Source organism: Panthera pardus, unplaced genomic scaffold (assembly GCF_024362965.1).
Source record: "Panthera pardus isolate Hobbes unplaced genomic scaffold, ASM2436296v1 HiC_scaffold_24, whole genome shotgun sequence".
Classification (NCBI taxonomy): Eukaryota; Metazoa; Chordata; class Mammalia; order Carnivora; family Felidae; genus Panthera; species Panthera pardus.
This window is the reverse complement of record NW_026526810.1, coordinates 66,028,753-66,050,336: the sequence shown is the minus strand read 5'-3', so window position 1 is coordinate 66,050,336 and position 21,584 is coordinate 66,028,753. Positions and strand designations below refer to the sequence as shown.

Genomic DNA, 21,584 nt, shown 5'->3' with positions numbered 1-21,584 from the left:
CACTTTGATAGTCTTTCCAAAGCACTTTTCAGCCATTATCTCATTTGATCATTACATCAACACTACGAGATTGGAGGAGCTAGAAATATGTTATTTCCTCCTTGTGACAAATAAGGAACCTGAAGCCCAAGGTCAGAGAGAGAGAGAGAGAGAGAGAGAGAGAGCTGGAACAGATAATTACATATGAAGGTTTGAGCCAATTCAAGGTTTCCCATGGCTCTCCCCCTCGTTCCCCTCTACGCTATCTGAAGACAGGCCTCTTCACCCTTCACCTTTGCATTCCCCAAGTCCTTTAGAGCTGTTTAGCCAAAGCTTTGTAGTACCAGATTATAAAACTTGACAAATACGAGACATGAAATTTCAGTAGATTTCTGATCAGCTCTGAGTCACCAAAGCATGCTTGCTATTTTGTTCCAAGTGTCGTTTGTTAGGGACATTATGCCTGATATTTAATGATGCTGCACCACAGAGCTGAGGAAGCATAAATGATTTTTAAAAGCCGTAGAAAATGACAGCACTTTAATATTAAGCACGAAAGGTGGCAGCTGACAAGATGACCAGGGATATAAAATTTCTGCACTGGATCACACTATTCCTCTATGTATTGCCAGTAGAACTCTCTGGTTGGTACTAAAGGAAAATATGAAACTCTCTACCACCCTGCACACCTAACCAAGATTCCTGCCCCACCATCCCAGACTACCAGCTTCTCTGATGCAAGAGATTTGAGAAACTTGGTGTAATTTACTTAGCATCAAATATTATTTTAGAAATAATTCACTTAATGATTACGTTCCAGTCAACTTTGAAAAGAGGGTGGGAGTGAGTGGTGTTTAAGACAGAGAGAGGTAGGGGAACCCCCTTGACAGAAGTAATGATCTTGGGTTAAAGTCTGTAGGCAGCCTCAGGTCAAGCCCAGTGAGAAAGTCAGTCGTCCCCTCCCTCCCATCCAGCCTCCTGCTGGGACCCCTCATTGGCTGAAAGTAGGGCATATGGAAACCCTGAAGTATTTACAGGCAGTCCTTACTGGTCTATATAGGTGTCAAAAAGCAGAATGTGTATCTGGGGGGCAAATGGAAGATATCTAGCTCATTGGTCTAGAGATGGGCCCGTGACCCAGTCTGGTCAATGAGACATATGGGAAAGTCTGCTGTGTACTTTGGGAAAGATTTTCTTCCCTGACTGTTGCAGGAAGAAGGCTCCTCCCCTTCCTGCCTGCTTGGGTTGCTGTTGAATTGGATGTACTTCTTGGATTTCTGCAGCTACCCTGTAACCATAAGGAAAATGCAAAAAAACATGACCAACAGAGTTACTAAGAAGCCTTGGGATCTCCAGCTCCAGACTTATTATTAAGCAAACTATACAAGTCCCTATAGTTTAAAAAAGAAGGAGAGAAGGTGAAAGGGAGGGGGGGGGGGGGAGAGGGAGAGAGCTAGCCTGAGAGAGCGAGGTGAATGAAGGATGAGAGATAATGAAGTTAGAGGAGACTGGGGGAGGAAATTAGATTGGAAGCTGACCCAGGGGGCAGCGCCAGAGTGAAGAGACTGGCAGGCTTAGTGTGGGCGGCAGGTGTAAGGTTCAGAGGGCCATTGGGTCCGATTTAGACTCTGTGAGCTGCGACCATGAACAAGTCACTTAACTTCTCGGCGCCTTAGTTTTCCCCTCTGTAAAATGGGTATGATAGTGCCTCTCTCGTAGGATGCCCTAAGAACTGACGTAAGAACTAAATGAGGAACCCGCAAGGCAAGTAAAGCCTATTGACATAGTTCTTGACTCATTGTAGGCCCTCGATAAATGTTAGCAATCATTACCATTTTCTCTACATTTGCCCTCAACAAAGGGGACGCCCTCAGAAAAAGGGGCAAAGAGGCCTTCCCATCCCGCACTCCAAAAGCCGAAAAGCCGGGCTCGCAGATGGTTGAGGAGTGAGGGCGCGCGCTCGACGAGGGGCGGGGCCTGCAGTTCCCGCTTCAGGCGGGGCACCGCCCCTCCTCCCTCCCACAGGGCCGCTGTGCACTATCGGCCTTTTCCCCCTCTCCCCCGAAGTTCCTGCTCAGTCCACCCGGGCCTAGCTTCCCCCAACCCCAGTGCAGGCCCGAGTGAGAGGTTCCGGAGCCCGGGTGCGGGCGGGATTCCGGCGTGGACGCTGCGGGCCATCCCGCCCCAGGCTGCTCCGCACTGCCTCGGGAGCTTCAGCTGCCCCATGGTGTGCAGGTTTGCCTCTGAGGGTCCGAGGGCGGCGCGGCGGGGAGGAGGAGTGCTGGGAGGGTCAGTCCGGCCAGCCCCCGGCCTCCGGCTCGGCCGCCCTCGCCCTTGGGAATCCTTGGCTGCCCAGACGGAAGGGAAGTAGGCGCCGGAGAGCCCTCTCCGCATTTTGATTCATCTCGGGCCCTGTAAGGGTCACATCTTGTGAAAATACCTGTAAAATCAATTTAACGTTCAGTGCAGCGTGTAAAGACAGCTCTAAGAATTTAAAAGACGCCTGAGTCAGAACATTTAAATGCTTGGGTCCCTGTAGCAGCGTTTTAACACGTCTGAGTGCAGAGGGTGGAGAATCGAGTCTGATTGTCGCCTTCGTTCACGCCCTGTAACATTTTAAAAGGGTAAAGAAAAGCACCCTAAGAAAATCCCAGTGGGCAGTTCCCCTAGGGAGGGAAGAACAGCTGACTTTTTTGAAATTTGGATTGGTCCTCATTTCCGTCTGCGAAATTTGCCTGCAGAACTTAGATCAACAGAATTGTTAAAACACTGAGTTTAACTAGTGGCTTTTGTTAACGAGTTGTGTTATTAGTTCTTGATGTCTCATCCAAGGCAGGATTTATTATCTCTTTTGCAGGCGAAGAAAGTTTGGCACCAAAAAGCGTTTCCCTTAACTTCACACAGCAGCGACGGCTAAGCTGCAAATGAAGTCCTAGCATCTGGACTCCTCATCTGTGTTCCTCTCTAGACCATGTTACAAAATAAATGAGTAGTAGGGGCGCCTGGGTGGCTCAGTCATTAAGCATCCAACTCTTGATCTTGGCTCAGGTCATGATCTCGTGGGTGGTGGGATGGAGCCACTGCCCCACCAAGGGCTCTGCGGTGACAGCATGGAGCCTGCTTGGGATTCCTTCTCTCCTCTCTCTGCCCTTCCCTGCTCTTGTTCCATCTCTCTCTCTCTCTCTCTCTCAAAATAAATAAGTAAACTTAATAATAAATGAGTAGTTACTTTGATGCTACTCATAAAACAAGGGAGTAAACCAAATGTTCTGTGAACATCAAATGTTAAATCCTAATAACCTTCAATGTCTTCTTTGGGAGGCTCAGCTGCCCTTTGGAGTTTAATACCTTACAGAGAGGACGGGGTGGAGCAAAAAAATGGAAGATAAGGTCAAGGGAAAAATTTTGTCTTGAGTCCAAACTGTGCCCACCTTTACTGCCCCTTTGTGTTGATGTCATCCTTTTCAGTGTACTCCATGTTCTGGCAAAACACCCCACAGCCCACAGCCCAGCCTTAGCTGTATTAACTACACCTTTGCATTGCTCTTTTGGCGCCGACCTCCCTGTCAGTCTTCTTGTCATGCTCTTTCCTCCAGGTGCTCTTTACTAACGCAGCTATGTGAAAACCAATGGTGGTTGTTCAATATGGAATGATTTGTCATTCCTGAAGGATGATTCTAAAGTTAATGATCAAAAATTACCAACAGATCTTAGATGAAAGGACAAGTTAAAGAAGTACAAGGAACTATTGTGGAATTTGAAAGTGGAGTTATTTGACTAGGGAAAAAAAGCAGACATTGACTCCCCACCCTCCCTTCCCCCAACTCACTCATCACTGGCAAGTAGCAACTCCGTTTTAACTTAGACATAATGGTGAGGGGAGGGGAGCATCGTCCTGTTCAGTGAATTGGAAAATTTTCTTTCCAAAGAAGGCTCCTTTTTAGAAGGCTTGGAACAAGTGGAAACATTTATGTGCTTAGAATGCAAATTGTTTTGCCACTTAGAAGTCTGTCTATAAAACTTGCAAGAGCTTGGGACCCATGATGTGCAATATAGTCCCTCCCTGTAAGAGGCATCCCTGAAGTTCCTCCCCAGCTCGTAGACAACAGAAACTTGAACCCATGGTAGTTTTCTCTGGAGCAGCAACCCAGTTTATTCACTTTGTGTTTTCTTTCACTCAGTTCCACAGATAAGAATTTCAAGAAAATCAGATGGCATCCGGGGATTTCTGCTCACCTGGAGAAGGAATGGAAATACTCCAACAAGGTAAGGGCTGCCATTTGAAGGAGGTTTGATGACTTCTCCAGAGAGATCTTATCCAGGTTCTTGCTTTCTATAATAAAAAGGATTTATAAAGTTCACCAGTATGGTTTCTCACATAGAAGCCTAAGTTTCTGGGGGAAACTAGAGAATAAATGAAGATTCTTAAATATTCTCTTATTGGAAAACATATTACACTGGCTCCTATCAAGTGTCTGCTCCTGCAGTGGACTAAAAACTCATGCTGCTCTGATGCTGTGTTAGCAGGCATAACCTGAATGTAAGGCTGGCCAAGAAACTCTGTGAAGGCTTCCTTCCTACCTGCATCTTGAATTTTCTCATATCTTGTACTTTAAAATCTCAGATGCTACCATATCGTCTCGTATCTTGAATTCTTTCCATATCACACCTTTTCTATATCTTGAATCCTTCAAGAACTTGAATCTTCTACATTTTGACCATTTCCATGTTGATCCTTCAGTGCCTGAGGGGAGAAAAAGGAGATTTCTTACTCTTCAAAAGGACTTTCTAAGGGTCCAAAGAATGAAAGTTTGATTGTTTGGTAAGTAGGAGTAAAACAGAAGACCCCAGCAGAAAATGTGTGAGAAAAGAGATAGAAAGGCCAATGGGGTGCCTGGGTGGTTCAGTCGGTTGAGCGTCTGACTTCAGCTCAGGCATGATCTTGTGGTCTGTGAGCCCGAGCCCCGCGTCGAGCTCTGTGCTGACCACTCAGAGCCTGGAGCCTGCTTTGGATTCTGTGTCTCCCTCTCTCTCTGCCCCTCTGCCACTTGTGCTCTGTCTCTTTCAAAAACTAAATAAACATAAATTTTTAATTTTTTTTAACGTTTATTTATTATTGAGAGATGGAGAGACACAGAGCATGGGGAGGGGTAGAGAGAGGGGGAGACACAGAATCTGAAGCAGGCTCTAGGCTCTGAGCTGTCAGCACAGAGCCCGACACGGGGCTCGAACTCACAAACTGCGAGATCATGACCGGAGCCGCAGTTGGTCGCTTAACCAACTGAACCACCCAGGAGCCCCAATAAATGTAAATTTTTAAAGAAAGCCCCTTGAACCTATGGAATAACCAGAGGATCCCAGTTTCCTGCACTTTTTCTCATACATGTGCTGCTCTGAATCCACGTGGGTTACTCAACTCTGTTTACAATAAGAATTCCATTAAGTTTTTCACTTATCCCTAAGAATATACCTTTTCTCAGTCTTGCTTATGTGACTAGAGATCACATCCAAAGGAACTTTACATGTTTTTTTTTCCCCTTCCTCAAGAATTCTAGTTATTCAGTGTGAATGAGGTATTTGGGGTACTGTGGTGATCCCTACTAAGAGGTCCCTTATTCCTGACTCTATTTGTGTAATATTTTCCAACTGTACTTCCATTTTCTAAGCTCTTAGTTTTATTATCTCATTATTATTTTTTTAAGTTTATTTGTTTTGAGAGAGAGAGAGAGAGAATGCACTCAGGGAAGGGGCAGAGAAAGAGGAGGAGAGAGAGAGAGAATCCCAAGCAGACTCCGCATAGTCAGCACAGAGCCCTATGCAGTATTCAAACTCACAAACTGTGAGATCATGACCTGAGCCAAAATCGGTCACTTAACTGACTGAGCCACCCAGGCACCCCAAATCTCTTAGTTTTATTAGAGACTCATTCCCTAATCTTTGATCAATATCTTTGTATATGTTATAAATACTTGTTACTTTGAGTGTTGCCTCTAGTTTATTTGTGGGGTTTTTTTGTTTGTTTTTTTTTTAAACATTTCATTAGGGGCGCCTGGGTTAAGTTAAGTGGCCAGCTTCGGCTCAGGTCATGATCACACGGCCTGTGAGTTCAAGCCCTGTATCGGGCGGGCTCTGCATTGACAGCTGGAGCCTGCTTTGGATTCTGTGTCTCCCTCTCTCTCTGCCCCACCCCTTGCATTCTGTCTCTCTCTCTCTCAAAAATAAATAAACATTAACCTTTTTTAAAATAAATAAAAATAAATAAACATTTCATTAGATTTAGAAAACTCCCCTACCAAAAACCTTTTTGAAAGTGTTAAGCTAAGAGTTATTCTCAATTATATATAATACCATCCTTGCTTTTTTTTTGTCTCTATGGGGACATCCCACGAAGTGTGCAGCAAACAGCTTCCTCCTTGTAACCTGAGTGAAAAGGACCTGTTACAAAACCCACACTTCAGCAAGCTGCTGCTGAGTCTCGCACAACACGTAGACGAGAGTGGCTTAAGCCTCACCCTGGCAAAGGAGCAGGCTCAGGTAAGAGCTCTTGGGGGAGGGATGATAGGAGGAAGGGAAAATCTTCCAAGACAGAGAAGTTCCTACCTGGGATTTTTTTGGTTTTCTAGGCATGGAAGGAAGTTCGACTGCATAAAACAACATGGTTGAGGTCTGAGATTTTACAGAGAGTCATTCAAGAGCTGCTTGTGGACTACTATGTGAAGACACAAGACACAAATTTAACTTCTGAGGACAAAAAGGTGAAGCAGGAGAGACACAGTAGGCATTGGTTACCACCTACAGGAATGACTAGGCCAACTATGGCTTCGCCTGATTGTATGATCTAGGGGAAATAGGAGCTTTGAGTAATGGTTATCAAAAAAGAACTGGACAGGGGACACCTGGCTGGCTTGGGGGGTAGAGCATGCCTCTCTTGATCTCAGGGTTGTGAGTTTGAGACCCATGTTGGGTGTAGAGATTACTTAAAAATAAAACCTTAACAAAAAAAAGGAAAGAAAGAAATGGACCGTAGTTATGGGGGAAGAGGTGGGTGTGTTGTTAGGGTTTTGAAAAGGAAGACTGACAGGAGAAAGCGCTGGCAGCTGAAGGGGATAACGTGTTTGAGGACTTTAAAAATGTGTGAAGAACTGGTATATGAGGATGGAGGAGGTGGAGTGGGAGAAATTTTATAGTAACCTCTTTTTGTTTTTTATTCTCTTTCAGTTTCACGAGACCCTTGAACAGCGGCTACTCGTGACTGAACTGACGGGGCTGTTAGGGCCCAGCCGGGAGAAGGAAATGCCTCCGCTGCTAGGGCTGGAGAAAGCCGACCTTCTGGAGCTCATGCCCCCCTCAGAGGTTGGGAGTGGGCAGATACGGGGACCAAAGAAGTGAAATGGTTTAATTTCTCCCATATACTTAAACGTGGTCTCGTTACACTTTATTGTTTTTTCAAAAATGATACGCGTTAATTTCATGGGGGGGGCCAAACTCTAATAAATAAGAGATAGATATGTTACACAGAAGAGAGTAAAAGCTGAAATACTACATCTAGAAATAAATACAGTGTTTTATATATAACTTGACATAAACGGTATTATAGCCTCCATGCTTGTATAGTGAATATAATCAGTTTTCACTGAATATATTTTGGACTTTTTTTCGAGTCAATAAATAAACGTAAATAAACCGATAGTTCCTAAAGCACTCCAAGCACAGTGCCAGGCACGTAGTTTGTGCTCAGTGTTCTTAGTATATCATCAATTTAAATCACTGGTAGGATTCCATTGTGTGGGGGCACCTGGCAGGCTCAGTTGGTAGAGCACATGACTCTTGATCTCCGGGTGGTGAATTTGAGCCCTAGGATGGGGGGGGTGGAGATTACACTAAAAAACCTAAAAAAAACCAAAAGGATTCCATTGTATGAATGTAGCACAGTTTGCTCAACGTTAGTGATCGATACGGTTGTTTCTACATTTTGCTGTTAGAAACCACACTGATAGGAACATGCTAGTTCATAGGTGTGTTTGCCTTTGTATGATTATTTCCCGGAGTATTAGTACTTGAGGTGGGATCAATGGGTCAAGAGGATATACACATTAAACATTGGTGCATATTGCCAGCTCCCCACTTTTTCATCAGCATGGGCTCTTAACCATCATTTTATCCTTTGCAAATTTGGTAGGCTAAAAGTGAATCTCCTTGATGTCTCTTGAGGCATTTTCTCTGGTTATCACTGAGATACTTATCATCCTGTGCTCATCGGCTGGATCTTCCTAGTTCTAACGGTCTATTTGCATTTCCTTTCTCATTCCTGCGGATGTAGGATTTTGTGTGGATGAGAGCTCGGCTCCTGCTGGAAGTAGAGGAGCAGCTCAAGAAGAAATGTTTCACCCTGCTGTGCTACCATGACCCCAATTCAGGTGAGTGCTGGCACTCTGTTCTGTCCACAGCTGACCTTCCAGTCTCTTGGTCTGCTCTTCCGAGAATAACTTGTTGAATTATAGATTTGCGACAGAAGCTAGGAAGCACTGGAGAGGCTTCTTTCCTTGCTGGTAGAATACAAGCAAGGAATTGTGTGAAAACCAAGTGGGAGTGTCCTCTTGCTACAGGGAAGGATGAATTCATTCTCAGGAGAATCGGAATGGAATAGGGAGGAAAGTTCAAGCTAATAGGTGTTCTCCTTATCTTATTTATTTGACTTAAGAATTAAGGGCCAAATCTGGAATTAAAGGTAAGAGCGAGGGGCACATGGCTGGCTCAGATGGAAGAGCATGTGACACTTGATCTCTAGGTTGTGAGGCCAAGCCCCACGTTGGGTGTAGAGATTACTTAAATAAATAAAATTTTAAAATAAAAAATAAAGGTAAGAGGAAAGAGAACTTAATTATGAGAAGTGGGCCATTTTAACAGGACGTCAGAAGAAAACCTGAAGAGAGAATTTGTAGAGCTAGATAAGGGATAAGGCACTGAAAAATGGCCTCAGAAGGGCAGTAGCAGTTAGGGTTTTCCTGTCTAGTCCTCTGTTTCTTTGCCCAGATTCAGACAGTGAAACCTTGAAGGCGGCAAAGGTGTGGAAACTGGCAGAGATCCTGGTGGGTGAGAAGCAGCAATGCCAGGATGCCAAGAGCCAGCAGCAGGAGCAGATGGTGCTGCTGGAGAAGAAGAGTGCCACCTACTCCCAGGTTTGTCAGGGCAGTGGGATAGCCACTCCCCCTTTTATCCTGGCCCCAGGGGCACTTTGGGGGAAGCCAAGAATTTTTTTTTTCTAATGTTTATTTATTTTTGAGAGAGAGACAAAGCGTGAGCAGGGGCGGGGCAGAGAGAGAAAAAGACAGAATCCAAAGCAGGCTCCAGGCTCCAAGCTGCCAGCACAGAGCCTGATGGTGGGGCTCGAACTCATGAACTGTGAGATCATGACCTGAGCCAACGTTGATGCTTAGCCGACTGAGCCACCCGGGTGCCCTGAGGAAGACAAGGATTTCTGATCTGCCTTCTTTACTACTGACTTTGATTTTGCCCTCTTCTTCCTGCCTCCTGGGGGCTCAGGTGCTTCTCCGCTGCCTAGCCTTGCTGCAGAGGCTTCTTCAAGAGCACCGGCTTAAGACTCAGTCTGAGCTGGACCGCATCAATGCTCAGTACCTAGAGATCAAGTGCAGTGCCATGATCCTTAAGCTGAGGTGAGCTTTGACCCCTGTGGGTCCAAGGAACTCTGTCTCACACACCACCCCCTTCAATCGTCACCCTCATCTGTCTTTCCTCTCCACCATGCCTAGCACCTTGTGGGTATTAGCCTTTGGATTACCCATAAGCATTCACCATTCCTGAGTCTTATTTTTAAAGCCTTCTGAAATAGGTGCTTTCCTGTGAGATGAGATACATTGCTCAGGAACTCAGAGTGACCTTGCTTGTCCTGTCACTGCTTAGCCCACACCTTGACCATAGGCAGGTACTCTCTGTTGTGTTCATAACTTTGCTGTTGTCAGGGATCATCAGGCTGATATTTCTTTCTTCCCTTTGTCAGGATGGAGGAGCTAAAGATCTTGTCTGACACTTACACTACTGAGAAAGTGGAAGTTCATCGTCTCATTAGGTAAGAACTCCCGGGGTTCCTGGGTGGCTCAGTCGGTTAAGCATCCGACTTCCGCTCAGGTCATGATCTCATGGTTCCTGAGTTCGAGCCCCACGTCGGGCTCTGTGCTGACAGCTCAGAGCCTGGAGCCTGCTTCGGATTCTGTCTCCCTCTCTGCCCTTCCCCTGCTGACACTCTGTCTCTCTCTCTCTCTCTCTCTCTCTCTCTCAAAAATAAAATAAACATTAAAAAAATTTTTGAAAAAAAAAAAGGTAAGAACTCGTGAGGACAGGGTGCAGTTACTCAGAGCTAGTCCTGTGTTCTCCACACCTATTCATTTTAACGTGGTCACATTCTTGTCTACTTTCTTTCTTTTTTTAAAAAATTTATTAATTTATATTCAAGTTAGTTAACATACAGTGTAGTATTGGTTTCAGGAGTAGAATCCACTGATTCATGACTTACATACAACACCCAGTGCTCATCCCAGTAAGTGCCCTCCTTAATGCCCATCCCCCATTTAGCCCATCCCCCCACCCACCTCCCCTCCAGCAACCCTCAGTTTGTTCTCTATATTTAAGAGTCTCTTATGGTTTGCCTCCCTTCTGTTTTTCTTATTTTTCCTTCTTTTCCCCTATGTTCATCTGTTTTGTTTCTTAAATTGCACATATGAGTGAAATCATATGACATTTGTCTTTCTCTGACTTATTTTGCTTAGCATAATACACTCTAATTCCATTCACTTTGTTGCAGATGGCAAGATTTCATTCTTTTTGATTGCTGAGTAATATTACACTGTATATAGGGGGCGCCTGGGTGGCTCAGTTGGTTGGGTGACCAACTTGAGCTTAGGTCGTCATCTCCATGGTCCATGGGCTCGAGCCCCATGTCAGGCTCTGTGCTGACAGCTCAGGGCCTGGAGCCTGCTTCAGATTCTGGGTCTCCCTCTCTCTCTTCTCCTACCCCCCTTGTGTTCTATCAAAAATAAATAAACATTAAAAATTTTTTAAAAAATTACACTATATATATATATACACACACCACATCTTCTTTATCCATTCATCTGTCGATGGACATTTGGGCTCTTTCCATACTTTGGCTATTGTTGATAGCGCTGCTGTAAACATTGGGGTGCATGTACCTGTTTCAATCAGCATTTTTTTATCTTTTGGATAATCTTGTCTACTTTCTGAGGAGCCAGATCCTTATATTGTATCTTCTGTTCCCCGGGTGTGTAGGGACCGTTTGGAGGGGGCCATCTGCCTACAAGAGCAGGACATGGAGAAGTCCCGACAGGTCCTGAGCACCTATGAGGTCCTTGGGGAGGAGTTTGACAGGCTGGTAAAAGAGTACACTCAACTCAAGCAGGCAACTGAGAACAAGCGCTGGGCCCTCCAAGAGTTTAACAAGGCCTGCCGCTGAGCGCTGGCTGGTGGGGGTCTGGAGGTGGACTTCTGCTCCGGTGCTGCCTCCCCCTCCTCCTGCCAAAAGGACCACCTCCACCTGAGGCCCACCTTCACTCCGGGAGTGTGGGGACACTTGCTTGAAGCCCTGCAATGGTTTAGGCACCGTCCTGGTTTTTCTTCCTTGTTTACAGTGACTGAGTCTCTTCTGGGAAATGTAACAGATTTATATAATTTTATGTGCAACTATTTGTCAGTGTCAGCCCTATAGGATATTTGATTACCTCCTGAATAAAGTGATGATGCTTCCTTTGGGCAAGGATGAAAAAAGAATATGAAAGGTGGGTAAGGAGGAGAACTGAGTGGATCCAGACAGACCGATGGATAATGCCTCTGCCAGCAGTGGGAGGCAGGAGTGCAGCCTGCCCACCTGGAGCCTTAGAGGCTTCATTCTTGGAGAGCAGACATGGATTACATCTGGCCTTGCTCTTGAAGAACTGTAATATCCAGAGGAGTGCTCGATGCCAAGGCGGGGTGGGGGGGGGAGGGGGAACTATTCCGTCACCAAAGCTCTCAGTGGGGCAGTCCTGATAAAGCAGCAGGGCACCCAGCTCTGTTACTGGAAGGGACACCAGCCCCTTGGATTCCTGGTTCCCTCTGGTGTGGTTTGAGCGTTACCTTTTCCTCTGAAAGCAGAGAGTGGGAAGAGATCACCCTGAGGGACCAAGTTTCACAGTCCACTTATTTTAGAGCAAGGCAGGGCCCTGATTGGCATCACAGTCGGGGACTGAGAACAGAAGCAGAAGACCTCCACCCTTATTTAGAAGAGCCTACCTAGCTTCTCAAACTTCTTTCAAGGGAGGCTGTCTTGAGGCATTCTGCTACAATGAATAACGATGGTCTTGGATTGCTTTATAGGAAAGACTAAGGTCTTTGACATAATTTTATTTTTTTTTAAGTTTATTTATTTTGAGAGAGAGAGTGTGAGTGGGGGAGGGCCAGACAGAGGGAGAGAAAATCCCAGAGAGCCAGAGAGAGAGAATCTACACTGTCAATGTAGAGCTGGGGCTGGAACCCACAAGCCCTGATATCATGACCTGAACCAAAATCAAGAGCTGGATGCTCAACTGACTGAGCCACCCAGGTGCCCTGACATAATTTTAACTTTTTTTTTTTTAGCTTTTTTCTGTAAATGGTACTTATTGCCATTTATCTATAAGGAAAATTAACAAATCACAAACCAATTAATGGAAAAAGTCAGAAATAATCAATATTGCTTAGTTCTATAGTGTTCTTTTCCCCAACATTTTTGGGGTAAAGTTTCAAACTTACAGAAAAATATAAAAGAATAATACAATAAGCACCAGTATAATCTCAACAACCTAGATTCAACAACTGCTGACATTTTGATTTCCTCTGTTTCTTTTCTCTCCTTCCTCCCTCTCTCTCTAAATAGATTGATAAATATTTGGTTATATGGACTTTTTTTTTCTAGAACCATTTTATAGTAAATTACAGATGTGATATTTCATTTCTTAAATACTTAAGCAGGTAACTCCTAAAAATAGGGGCACTCCTCTGTATAACTAATAAAATTATTATACCTAAAAGTTAGTAACTTTGTAATAACTCTTATCCAGGTCATATTAAAATTTCCCTAATATGTTTTCCTGGTCTAGGGTCCAATAAAGGCCCAGGCATTACATTTGGATATTAGGTTTCTTTAATCTCTCTCTCTCTCTCTCTCTCTTTTTTTTTTAATGTTTACTTATTTTTGAGAGCAAGAGACAGAGAGAGAGTGCAAGCAGGGGAGGGGCAGAGAGAGGGAGAAAGAGAATCCCAAGCAGGCTCCACACTTACTGCAGAGCCCGATGTGGGGCTCAACCTCATTAACCAACTGAACCACCCAGGCGCCCCTTTAATCTCTTTTAAAATAAACCATTTCTCCTACCTTTTTTTTTTTTTCTTTTTAAGTAGAAATTAATTTTTTGAAAAATCCTGGCTGGTTACTTTGTAGAATGTCCCGTTGTCTATTTCCTGCAGTAGTTAACTTGCACCTTGCCTGTTCTGTCCAATATAGTAGCCACTAGCCACATACAGGTATTTAAATTCAAATTTAAGTTAATTAGGATGACATAAAATTTCAGTAGGTTGGTGGTTACTGTATTGGACGGTACAAATATACAACATTTCTATCATTCTAGGAAGTTTTAGGGGCACCAGACTTGTTCAGTCAGTGGAACAGTCAGTGGGACTCTTGATCTTGGATTGTGAGTTCAAGACCCACGTTGGAAGGCAGCTATGCTCACCACTATGCTACCAACGCTAGACCCATGTTGGGAGTATAGATTACTTAATAAATGTTTAAATTTTTTTTTAATTTTTTAAATGTGGAGCTCGAACTCAAACTGAGATTGTGACCTGAACTGAAGTTAGACACCCAACTACTGAGCCACCCCAGTCCCAATAAATAAAAGTTTTTAAAAATATAAAGAAGCTATTGGGGTGCCGAGGTGGCTCAGTCGGTTAAGTGTTCGACTCTTGATTTCTGCCCAGGTCATGATCTCATGGTGTGAAATAGAGCCCTGTGTTGGGCTCTGCACTGATTGTGGAGCTGGCTTGGGATTTCCTTTCCCCTCTCTCTGCCCCTCCCCCACTCCCCATTTGTTCTCTCTCTCAAAATAAATAAACATTAACAAAAAATACAAATGCTGTTTAGAAAAAAGTTCTATTGGACAGTGCTATAAGCCTATATTTCCTGTAAACTGGAAGTAGGTCTACAGCCTTTTTTAGATTCAGGGTAAACATTTTTGCAAAGAATACTTAATAGATGACATAATGTACTTCACATTATATCACCCTGGAGCCATATCAGGTTAGAGTGTGTCACTATTAATTATCCTGGGTTGGGGATGCCTGGGTGGCTCAGTCGGTTAAGCATCCGACTTCGGCTCAGGTCATGATCTCACAAGTTCGAGAGTTTGAGCCCTGCCTGGGGCTCTGTGCTGACAGCTCAGAGCCTGGAGCCTGCTTCAGATTCTGTCTCCCTCTCTCTCTGCCCCTCACCCCCTCACATTCTGTCTCTTTCCCTCTCTCTCAAAAATAAACATTAAAAAAATTTTTTTTTTTAAAGATTTAAATTATGCTGAGTTGGATTGCTTGGTTAAGGTGGTAACTGCTGATGTCTCTAAAATATAGAAGTACATTTTCCCTTTGTAATTAGTAGCATCTGGAGATGACATCAAAAGTCTCAAAATAGTTTTTCCTGATATTTATTATGGCATTTAGCATTTCCTTAGTTAGGTACTCATCTTAAACCATACTAGGTTTTGGTATTTGAAATAATGATAAAAAAAAAAGGACTCTGTCTTAGTGTCTACAACTTATAGACAATAGTGGACACATAAAAACTGTCTAAGAATATGGGGCGGCTGGGTAGTTCAGTCAGTTAAGCATCCAACTTCAGCTCAGGTCATGATCTCCCAGTTTGTGGGCTTAAGCCCCGCATCAGGCTCTGTGCTGACAGCTCAGGGCCTGGAGCCTGCTTCAGATTCTGTGTCTCCCTCTCTCTCTGCCCCTCCCCCCCCCCGCTCAAAAATGAATAAACGTTAAAAAATGAATTTAAAAGACAGTCTAAGAATATAAAGTAACAGGAAGTGCAAATGAGTATGGTTGAAAAACCAAGAGAAGTGAATCAGGGATTATAAGGTAGAGCCTTAGTAGGGAAAACAGATTTGGTTCAGGATTTGTAGAGGTGAGTCTGGGATGGCATTGTGCAAAAAGTGACAAAGACAGAGAAAGGGGAAGCGACGGTAAGTGAAAGCACAGGGTGAGAAATGAGTAAATCGCACACCAAGGAAAGCTTTCATCTTAAATGACCAAAATTTGAAAAGAATATCCCCTGGCGTCAGTCAAGTTTCTGGAGAGCTGAGGTTTGAGAAGTGACTACCTGAGAAAACAAAATGGCTTCCAAGGCTGTGGTTCCCAGCCCTGGTTCCCTAAATGACAGGGAGCTGGACAGCTAGTTGTTCCTCGTGTTTCCCAAAACCTAAATAAAACTGAACATTTGCTAGCAACAGTGCTGCCCAACTATATAAAAAACATTGGCTTAAAAGCAAAACAAATGTGCTTCGTAAAAAAATTCAAGCAGAAATATATAAAAGTAAAAGGTTTAACATGTGCACATGCGTGTACATACACACACGGCCCATTATGCCAATTCACTACCCCAGAATAACTAGACTGATTTGGTGAATATAATGCCAGAGCAGAGCTTTTTCTAAACATTTGCAAATGTATGCACAGAAATATTAGCTCATATCGTTGGGAGTATGGCTGTATCATGATTTCACCATTCCCTTTATGATAGATATTCAGATTGTTCCCAGTTTGCCCTATTACACAATGCTTAATTGACTATCATTGCATTTGTTTCTTGCTCAAGTGCCTTTAAAGCATTTTTGGTATAGAAAATCAATATATTAATTCTAGTAATTTCATGAAAAAATAAACTAATTACTGAGCTTATGAATATAGTTTGGTAGAAAAAGTATCTCCAGACTGTTCCATGGAGGTGGGAGAAGGGACATAAAGGGTGTTCGGTGCTGCCCAAAGGGGACACTACAGCAGTTTGTCTTGGTCCTCATTCTTCGCAGTGAGTGGAGATAGCAGGTTCGCAGGATGAGCCGTTGGCTAGTGTGGACTAGGTGGGAAGAGGATTGGAGGAGGGCCAGCAGAGGGGGTGGGTGACAGTGAGAGCTGAAGGTTAACATCTTGGACTTCAGTTGCCCTCGCTGCCCCTCACGCATTTCAGAAAAGATTTACATTTACTGCCTTTCCTTCATTCTTTTGCAGGCATATCTTTCTTCACTTGTCTTTTACTACATCTGATCAAGAACTAAGTCTTGCTGATTCTTCCTCAATAATAAGAAACAAAGTATATCACCTCCAGAGCTCAGGATAGGATTGTTCTTTTTTTTTTCGTTTAATAATTATTTATTTTTGAGAGAGAGAGAGAATGAGAACGCACAAGTCGGGGGTGGGTAGACAGAAAGGGAGACACAGAATCCGAAGCAGGTTTCAGGCTCTCAACTGTCAGCACAGAGCTGAATGCAGGGCTTGAACTCACGGACCACAAGATCATGACCTGATCGGAAGTCGGATGCTTAATCGACTGAGCCACCCAGGCGCCCCTAGGATTGTTCTCCTTAAGGAAACTCTGGGGCTCTTGGACAAACTAAACCTGTTCCCTCAAGGTTCTCTATGAAGGGTGACTATCCAGGTCTCTGGGGCAGCCACCCTGCATTTTCCCTCAGCCACCACAAAGAGGAAATACAGTGCCCCCTTAGAGCCCAGTCTGATGATCCCCAAAGGAGAAAGGAATCCCTGACATCCACCCCCCTCTGTGGGGCCCCTCACCCTGTGAACAGTCCCTCCGCATTACCCATCTTGAAGGACCTGAGCTAGGTTTTGTTAAAGGAACTGGTAGGTCAGGGTGCCTGGGTGGCTCTGTCAGTTGAGCATCCGACTTCAGCTCAGGTTATGATCTCACAAGTTTGAGAGTTTGAGCCCTGCCTGGGGCTCTGTGCTGACAGCTCAGAGCCTGGAGCCTTGGATTCTGTGTCTCCCTGTCTCTGCCTATCTCCCACTTGTGCTCTGTCTCTCTCTCTCTCAAATAAATGTTAAAAAAAAATTATATGTTACTAAAAAAAGGAATTGATAGGTCTTTTCATATCTTAAGACAGTGAAAATGTAAGAGGCAAATGATAATGGACAAGATTAGCAATCTGTAGAAATAATTTACCAAAAAAAGTGGTATGTCGTCGATGGGGTATCTGGGTGACTCAGTTGGTTAAGCCTTAGACTCTTGATTTCGGGTCAGATCATGATCTCACGATTTGCGAGTTTGAACCCCTCATTGGGCTAAGTGCTGACAGCCTGCTTGGGATTCTCCCTCTGTCTGTCTCCCCCCCCCCCAAATAAATAAATAAACTTAAAAAAAAAAAAAAGTAAAAATGGTATGTATTTGAGTGGCTGAGGTCTAGCCTAAGTGGCTTTCCTAGTCTCAGAAAAATACAGTGAAATTTAGAGACACTTAAATGTACCAAGCCTGGCTGAAGAAAGAATGTATAATGAAAAGTAAACAATTAGCCCAGAGTTTAGAAAAGGGTTATCCAAAGAGCAAGGTCAGGGCTCTCCCAAGTAACAGAACCTATGATTATATGATTATATTATATTATTATGTATGTTATATTATTATATTTATTATATTAATTAGATAAAAAGATTTATTTTAAGGAATTGGCTCATGTGATTGTGGGGCTGGCAATTCTGAAATTTATAGTGCAGGCTGTAGGCAGGAGACTCTGGCAGAAGTGATGCTCCTGTCTTGAGGCAGAATTTCTTCTTCAGCGGGAAACCTCAGTTTTTGCTCTAAAGGCCTTAAACTGGGGTGCCTGGTTGGCTCAGTCAGTTGAGCATACAACTCTTGGTTTCAGCTCAGGTCATGATCCCAGGATTGTGGGATTGAGTCCCACATCAGGCTCTGTGCTGCACTTAGAGCCTGCTTGAGATTCTCTCTCTCTCTCTCTCTCTCTCTCTCTCTCTCTCTCTCTCTCTCTGTTAAAATAAATAAAATTTAAAGAAAATTCTTCCAGGAGCACCTGCGTTGCTCAGTTGGTTAAGTGTCCGACTTCAGCTTAGGTCATGATCTCACAGTTCATGAGTTTGAGCCCCACATTGGCCTCTCTGCCGTCATCACAGAGCCCACTTTGGATCTTCTGTCCCCCTTTCTCTCTGCCCTCCTCTACTCATTCTCTCTCAATAAATAAATAAACTTTAAAAATGTCTTCCATATAATATAAACACATTTATTACAGGAAATTTGGAAAATACCATTTTTTTTCCCACATATCAAAGTCATTCTGTGTATACAGTTTGTAATCTGTGTCACAGAATAGCATATCATTGAGTGGTCCTCCATGCTATTAAATTTTCTCTGGCAACATTGATTTTAATGGCTGCTTAAGATTTCATTGCATGGATGATTTATTTAACCATACCCCTATAGGATATCCAAGTTGTTGTTTTACATTCTTTGTAATCATAAAAAAAAATGCTACACTAAGCATTTCTCTTAATTAATCTTTGTCCTAGTTTGGAAAGATTGTCTAGGATAGTAGGATAGCTTTCTAGAAGGAAAATTATAGATGATATATCTTAAGGTTAAGATCGAAGGCTCTAGAGTCTGTTGACCTGAGTTTGTACCCCATCTAAACTCTTTCTTAGAGGGGCAGCTCACTTAATCTTTCTAAGACTGAAAAAATAATATTTCCTACCTCACAGCGTTCTTATAAATGTGGAATGCTTTTCATAGAACCTGACACAAAAGAAGGGCTCAGTAATTGTTAGCTGTTTTTATTATTACCAATAAAATCATTTTTAATCACAAACATGTACACACATACAAGTGGTCTGTTTCTGGACTATTGGTTTAGCTCTTTTATTCTCTCTATTCTTATACCAACTGCACGTTGTGTCTCTTTATTTATTTATATATTGCTTATTTCATAAAGGGGTTTAAGGTAAAGGGCTAAAACTATAGAATAAATTCTTTCTTCACTCTCCTCTTTTTTAAAATTTTCTTTGCTTTTCTTGTCTGATTTTTATACAGATGAACAGTGGAATCATTTTGTCAAGTAACAAAATATTCCATTAGAATTGTGATTGAATGTTGTAAAAGTGAGAAATTAATTTTGTAAGAATTGACATCTTTATGAGATTCATTTTTTGTAAGAACACGGCTGTCTCCTTTTTTTTCTCTTTCATTGTATCAGCAAAACTTTGTAGTTTTCTTCTTTTTTTAATGTTTATTTATTTATTTTGAGAGAGAGAGTGTGTGCAAGCAGGGGAGGGGCAGAGAGAGGAGAGAGAATTCCAAGCAGGCTCCACGCTGTCAGTGCAGAGCCTGACGTGGGGCTTGATCTCATGAACCTGAACTGAAATCAAGAGTTGGATGCTTAACCAACTGAGCCACTCAGGTGCCCCTATTGTTTTCTTTATATAAGTTCCTCACATTTTTCAGTAAGGTTACAACTAAGTATTTTATAGCAGTGTTATTGTTACCACTGTGAATGGGGAAAATACTAATCACGATTTTTTTAAAAATTTTTTTAACATTTATTTATTTTTGAGACAGAGAGAGAGCATGAACAGGGGAGGGTCAGAGAAAGAGGGAGACACAGAATCCAAAACAGGCTCCAGGCTCTGGGCTGTCAGCACAGAGCCCAACGTGGGGCTCAAACCCACGGACCACGAGATCATGACCTGAGCCAAAGTCGGACGCTTAACCGACTGAGCCACCCAGGTGCCCCCAATCACGATATTGAAGGCTTACTATGTGCAGGAAAGTGTGTTGCTATTTTAATTAATTTAAACTGAACGAATCATCAGGGTGCCTGGGTGGCTCAGTCAGTTGAGCACTGACTCTTGATTTCGGCTCAGGTCATGATCTCATGGTTCTTGAGTTGGAGCCCTGAGTCATTGGGCTTTGTCAGCACAGAGCCTTGCTTAGGATTTCTCTCTCCCTCTCTCTCTCTCTCTGCCCCTCCCCTGCTTGCTCTGTCTCAGAATAAATAAACATTTAAACTTAACTAATTCTCAATAGATAAAAATTGTTATTTACATTCCCATCTTATGGATGAGGAAACTGAGGCCAGAGATGTTTATGCTCACGTGGCTAGTAAATGGAAGAACAGAACTTTAATCTCTTTCCATCTGGCTCCATAGTCCTGTCTTTTTTTATATATATAAAGATTTTATTATTTTTTTTTAATTTTAATGCTTATTTAGTTTTGAGAGAGAGAGAGAGAAGAAACACAAGTGGGGGGGTGGGGTGCAGAGAGGGAAACACAGAATCAAAAGCAGGCTCCAGGCTCTCAGCTGTCAGCATAGAGCCTGACGCAGGGCTTCAACCCATGAACTGTGAGATCATGACCGCTAAAGTCAGATGCTTCACTAACTGAGCCACCTAGGTACTCCCAAAATTTTATTTTTAAGTAATCTCTGTAACCACGGTGGGTCTTGAACCCACAATCCCACAAAAGTCATATGCTCCACTGACTGAGCCAGCCAGGCACCTCTTCACAGTCCATAATCTTAACTATCATGTTTTTGGGATATTTTTATTAATTGTGTCTTCTAACTGGTTATTCTCAGCATTTAAAAGGCTACAGGAGGGAGGGAGACACGGAATCCAAAGCAGGCTCCAGTCTCTGAGCTGTCAGCACAAAGCCAGACGCCGGACTTGAACTCACAGACCGCAACCGCAAGATCATGACCTGAGCTGAAGTCAGACACTTAACCAACTGAGCCACCCAGGTGCCCCCTCCCCTTTTTTTCCAGTTCTCATCATTTTAAAATAGATTCTTATGGATTTTCTATGTATACAATTATATCATCTGCAAACAGTGATAAATTTGCTTCTCTCTTTCCAAAAGCTATAACCCCTTTTTCAAATTTCCAGCCTATTTTATTTGATTTTTCAGAATAATATTAAATAACACAGTGATGAAAGTAGACATTCTTTTTTTTACATAAACTGTTGACTTCATATATATAAATACATGTGTTTATATATGAAGAATATTAACACTATTAGGAGTGTTTACAGAAAATGGAATTTATTTGCCACGTTCTCTTTGGTGACTATTAAAAATGATCAAATTTTTTTTGTTTGGTTTATTTTGACCTTTTATATAAATAAATTTCCTAATGCCTAATCTTGTCTTAAATCCTGAGATTAAGCTCTAACTGGTTGTGGTATATAATTATTATATTAATATACTGTTGACCTTTATGTATTAATCTTAAATATTTTTTATTTTTACATTTATGTGCAGCATAAGTGAGATTTGTCTATAGGGTTTTTTTGAGGGGGTGCTATTTCTGACAGGTTTTGATATTAGGTATATTCTGGCTTCGTAAACAAATTGGGTAGTTTTCCATCTTTTTCTATGTTCCAGAACAGTTTCTACTTTCTATTCATTTTGACAGATAAACACTGTATAATAGAGATGACAAGGAAGAGAATGCAAATCGGCACAGATTATTTTGCCTCAGTAACTCCGCCACTTTTG

At 42.8% G+C, this 21,584-nt stretch overlaps 1 protein-coding gene across 6 annotated transcripts; it reads left to right on the top strand.

Moving 5' to 3' along the window:
• Positions 1-1,998: 1,998 nt before the first annotated feature.
• Positions 1,999-21,227, top strand: HAUS4 (HAUS augmin like complex subunit 4). 6 transcript variants are annotated; one of them, XM_019429462.2, is made up of 11 exons: positions 1,999-2,214; positions 3,687-3,817; positions 4,161-4,245; positions 6,371-6,513; positions 6,603-6,734; positions 7,198-7,332; positions 8,300-8,396; positions 9,013-9,158; positions 9,523-9,653; positions 9,998-10,066; positions 20,665-21,227. In XM_019429462.2, exons 3-11 carry the CDS (start codon positions 4,191-4,193, stop codon positions 20,669-20,671), a joined length of 915 nt encoding a protein of 304 aa, XP_019285007.2. In that variant the 5' UTR covers positions 1,999-2,214; positions 3,687-3,817; positions 4,161-4,190; the 3' UTR covers positions 20,672-21,227. The 6 variants fall into 6 exon arrangements, with proteins under 6 accessions (XP_019285007.2, XP_019285005.2, XP_019285004.2 ...); XM_019429457.2 differs by lacking the exon at positions 20,665-21,227 and adding an exon at positions 11,284-11,757 and having other exon boundaries at positions 2,000-2,206; XM_019429456.2 differs by lacking the exon at positions 20,665-21,227 and adding an exon at positions 11,284-11,757 and having other exon boundaries at positions 2,000-2,214.
• The last annotated feature ends 357 nt before the right edge of the window (positions 21,228-21,584 follow it).

Coding starts and splice junctions, on each gene's coding strand:
- HAUS4 (XM_019429460.2), top strand. CDS start 4,191: ATGGCATCCGGGGATTTCTGCTCACCTGGAGAAGGAATGGAAATACTC. Junction 6,735..7,197: donor TAACTTCTGAGGACAAAAAG/GTGAAGCAGGAG, acceptor ATTCTCTTTCAG/TTTCACGAGACCCTTGAACA. Junction 7,333..8,299: donor AGCTCATGCCCCCCTCAGAG/GTTGGGAGTGGG, acceptor CTGCGGATGTAG/GATTTTGTGTGGATGAGAGC.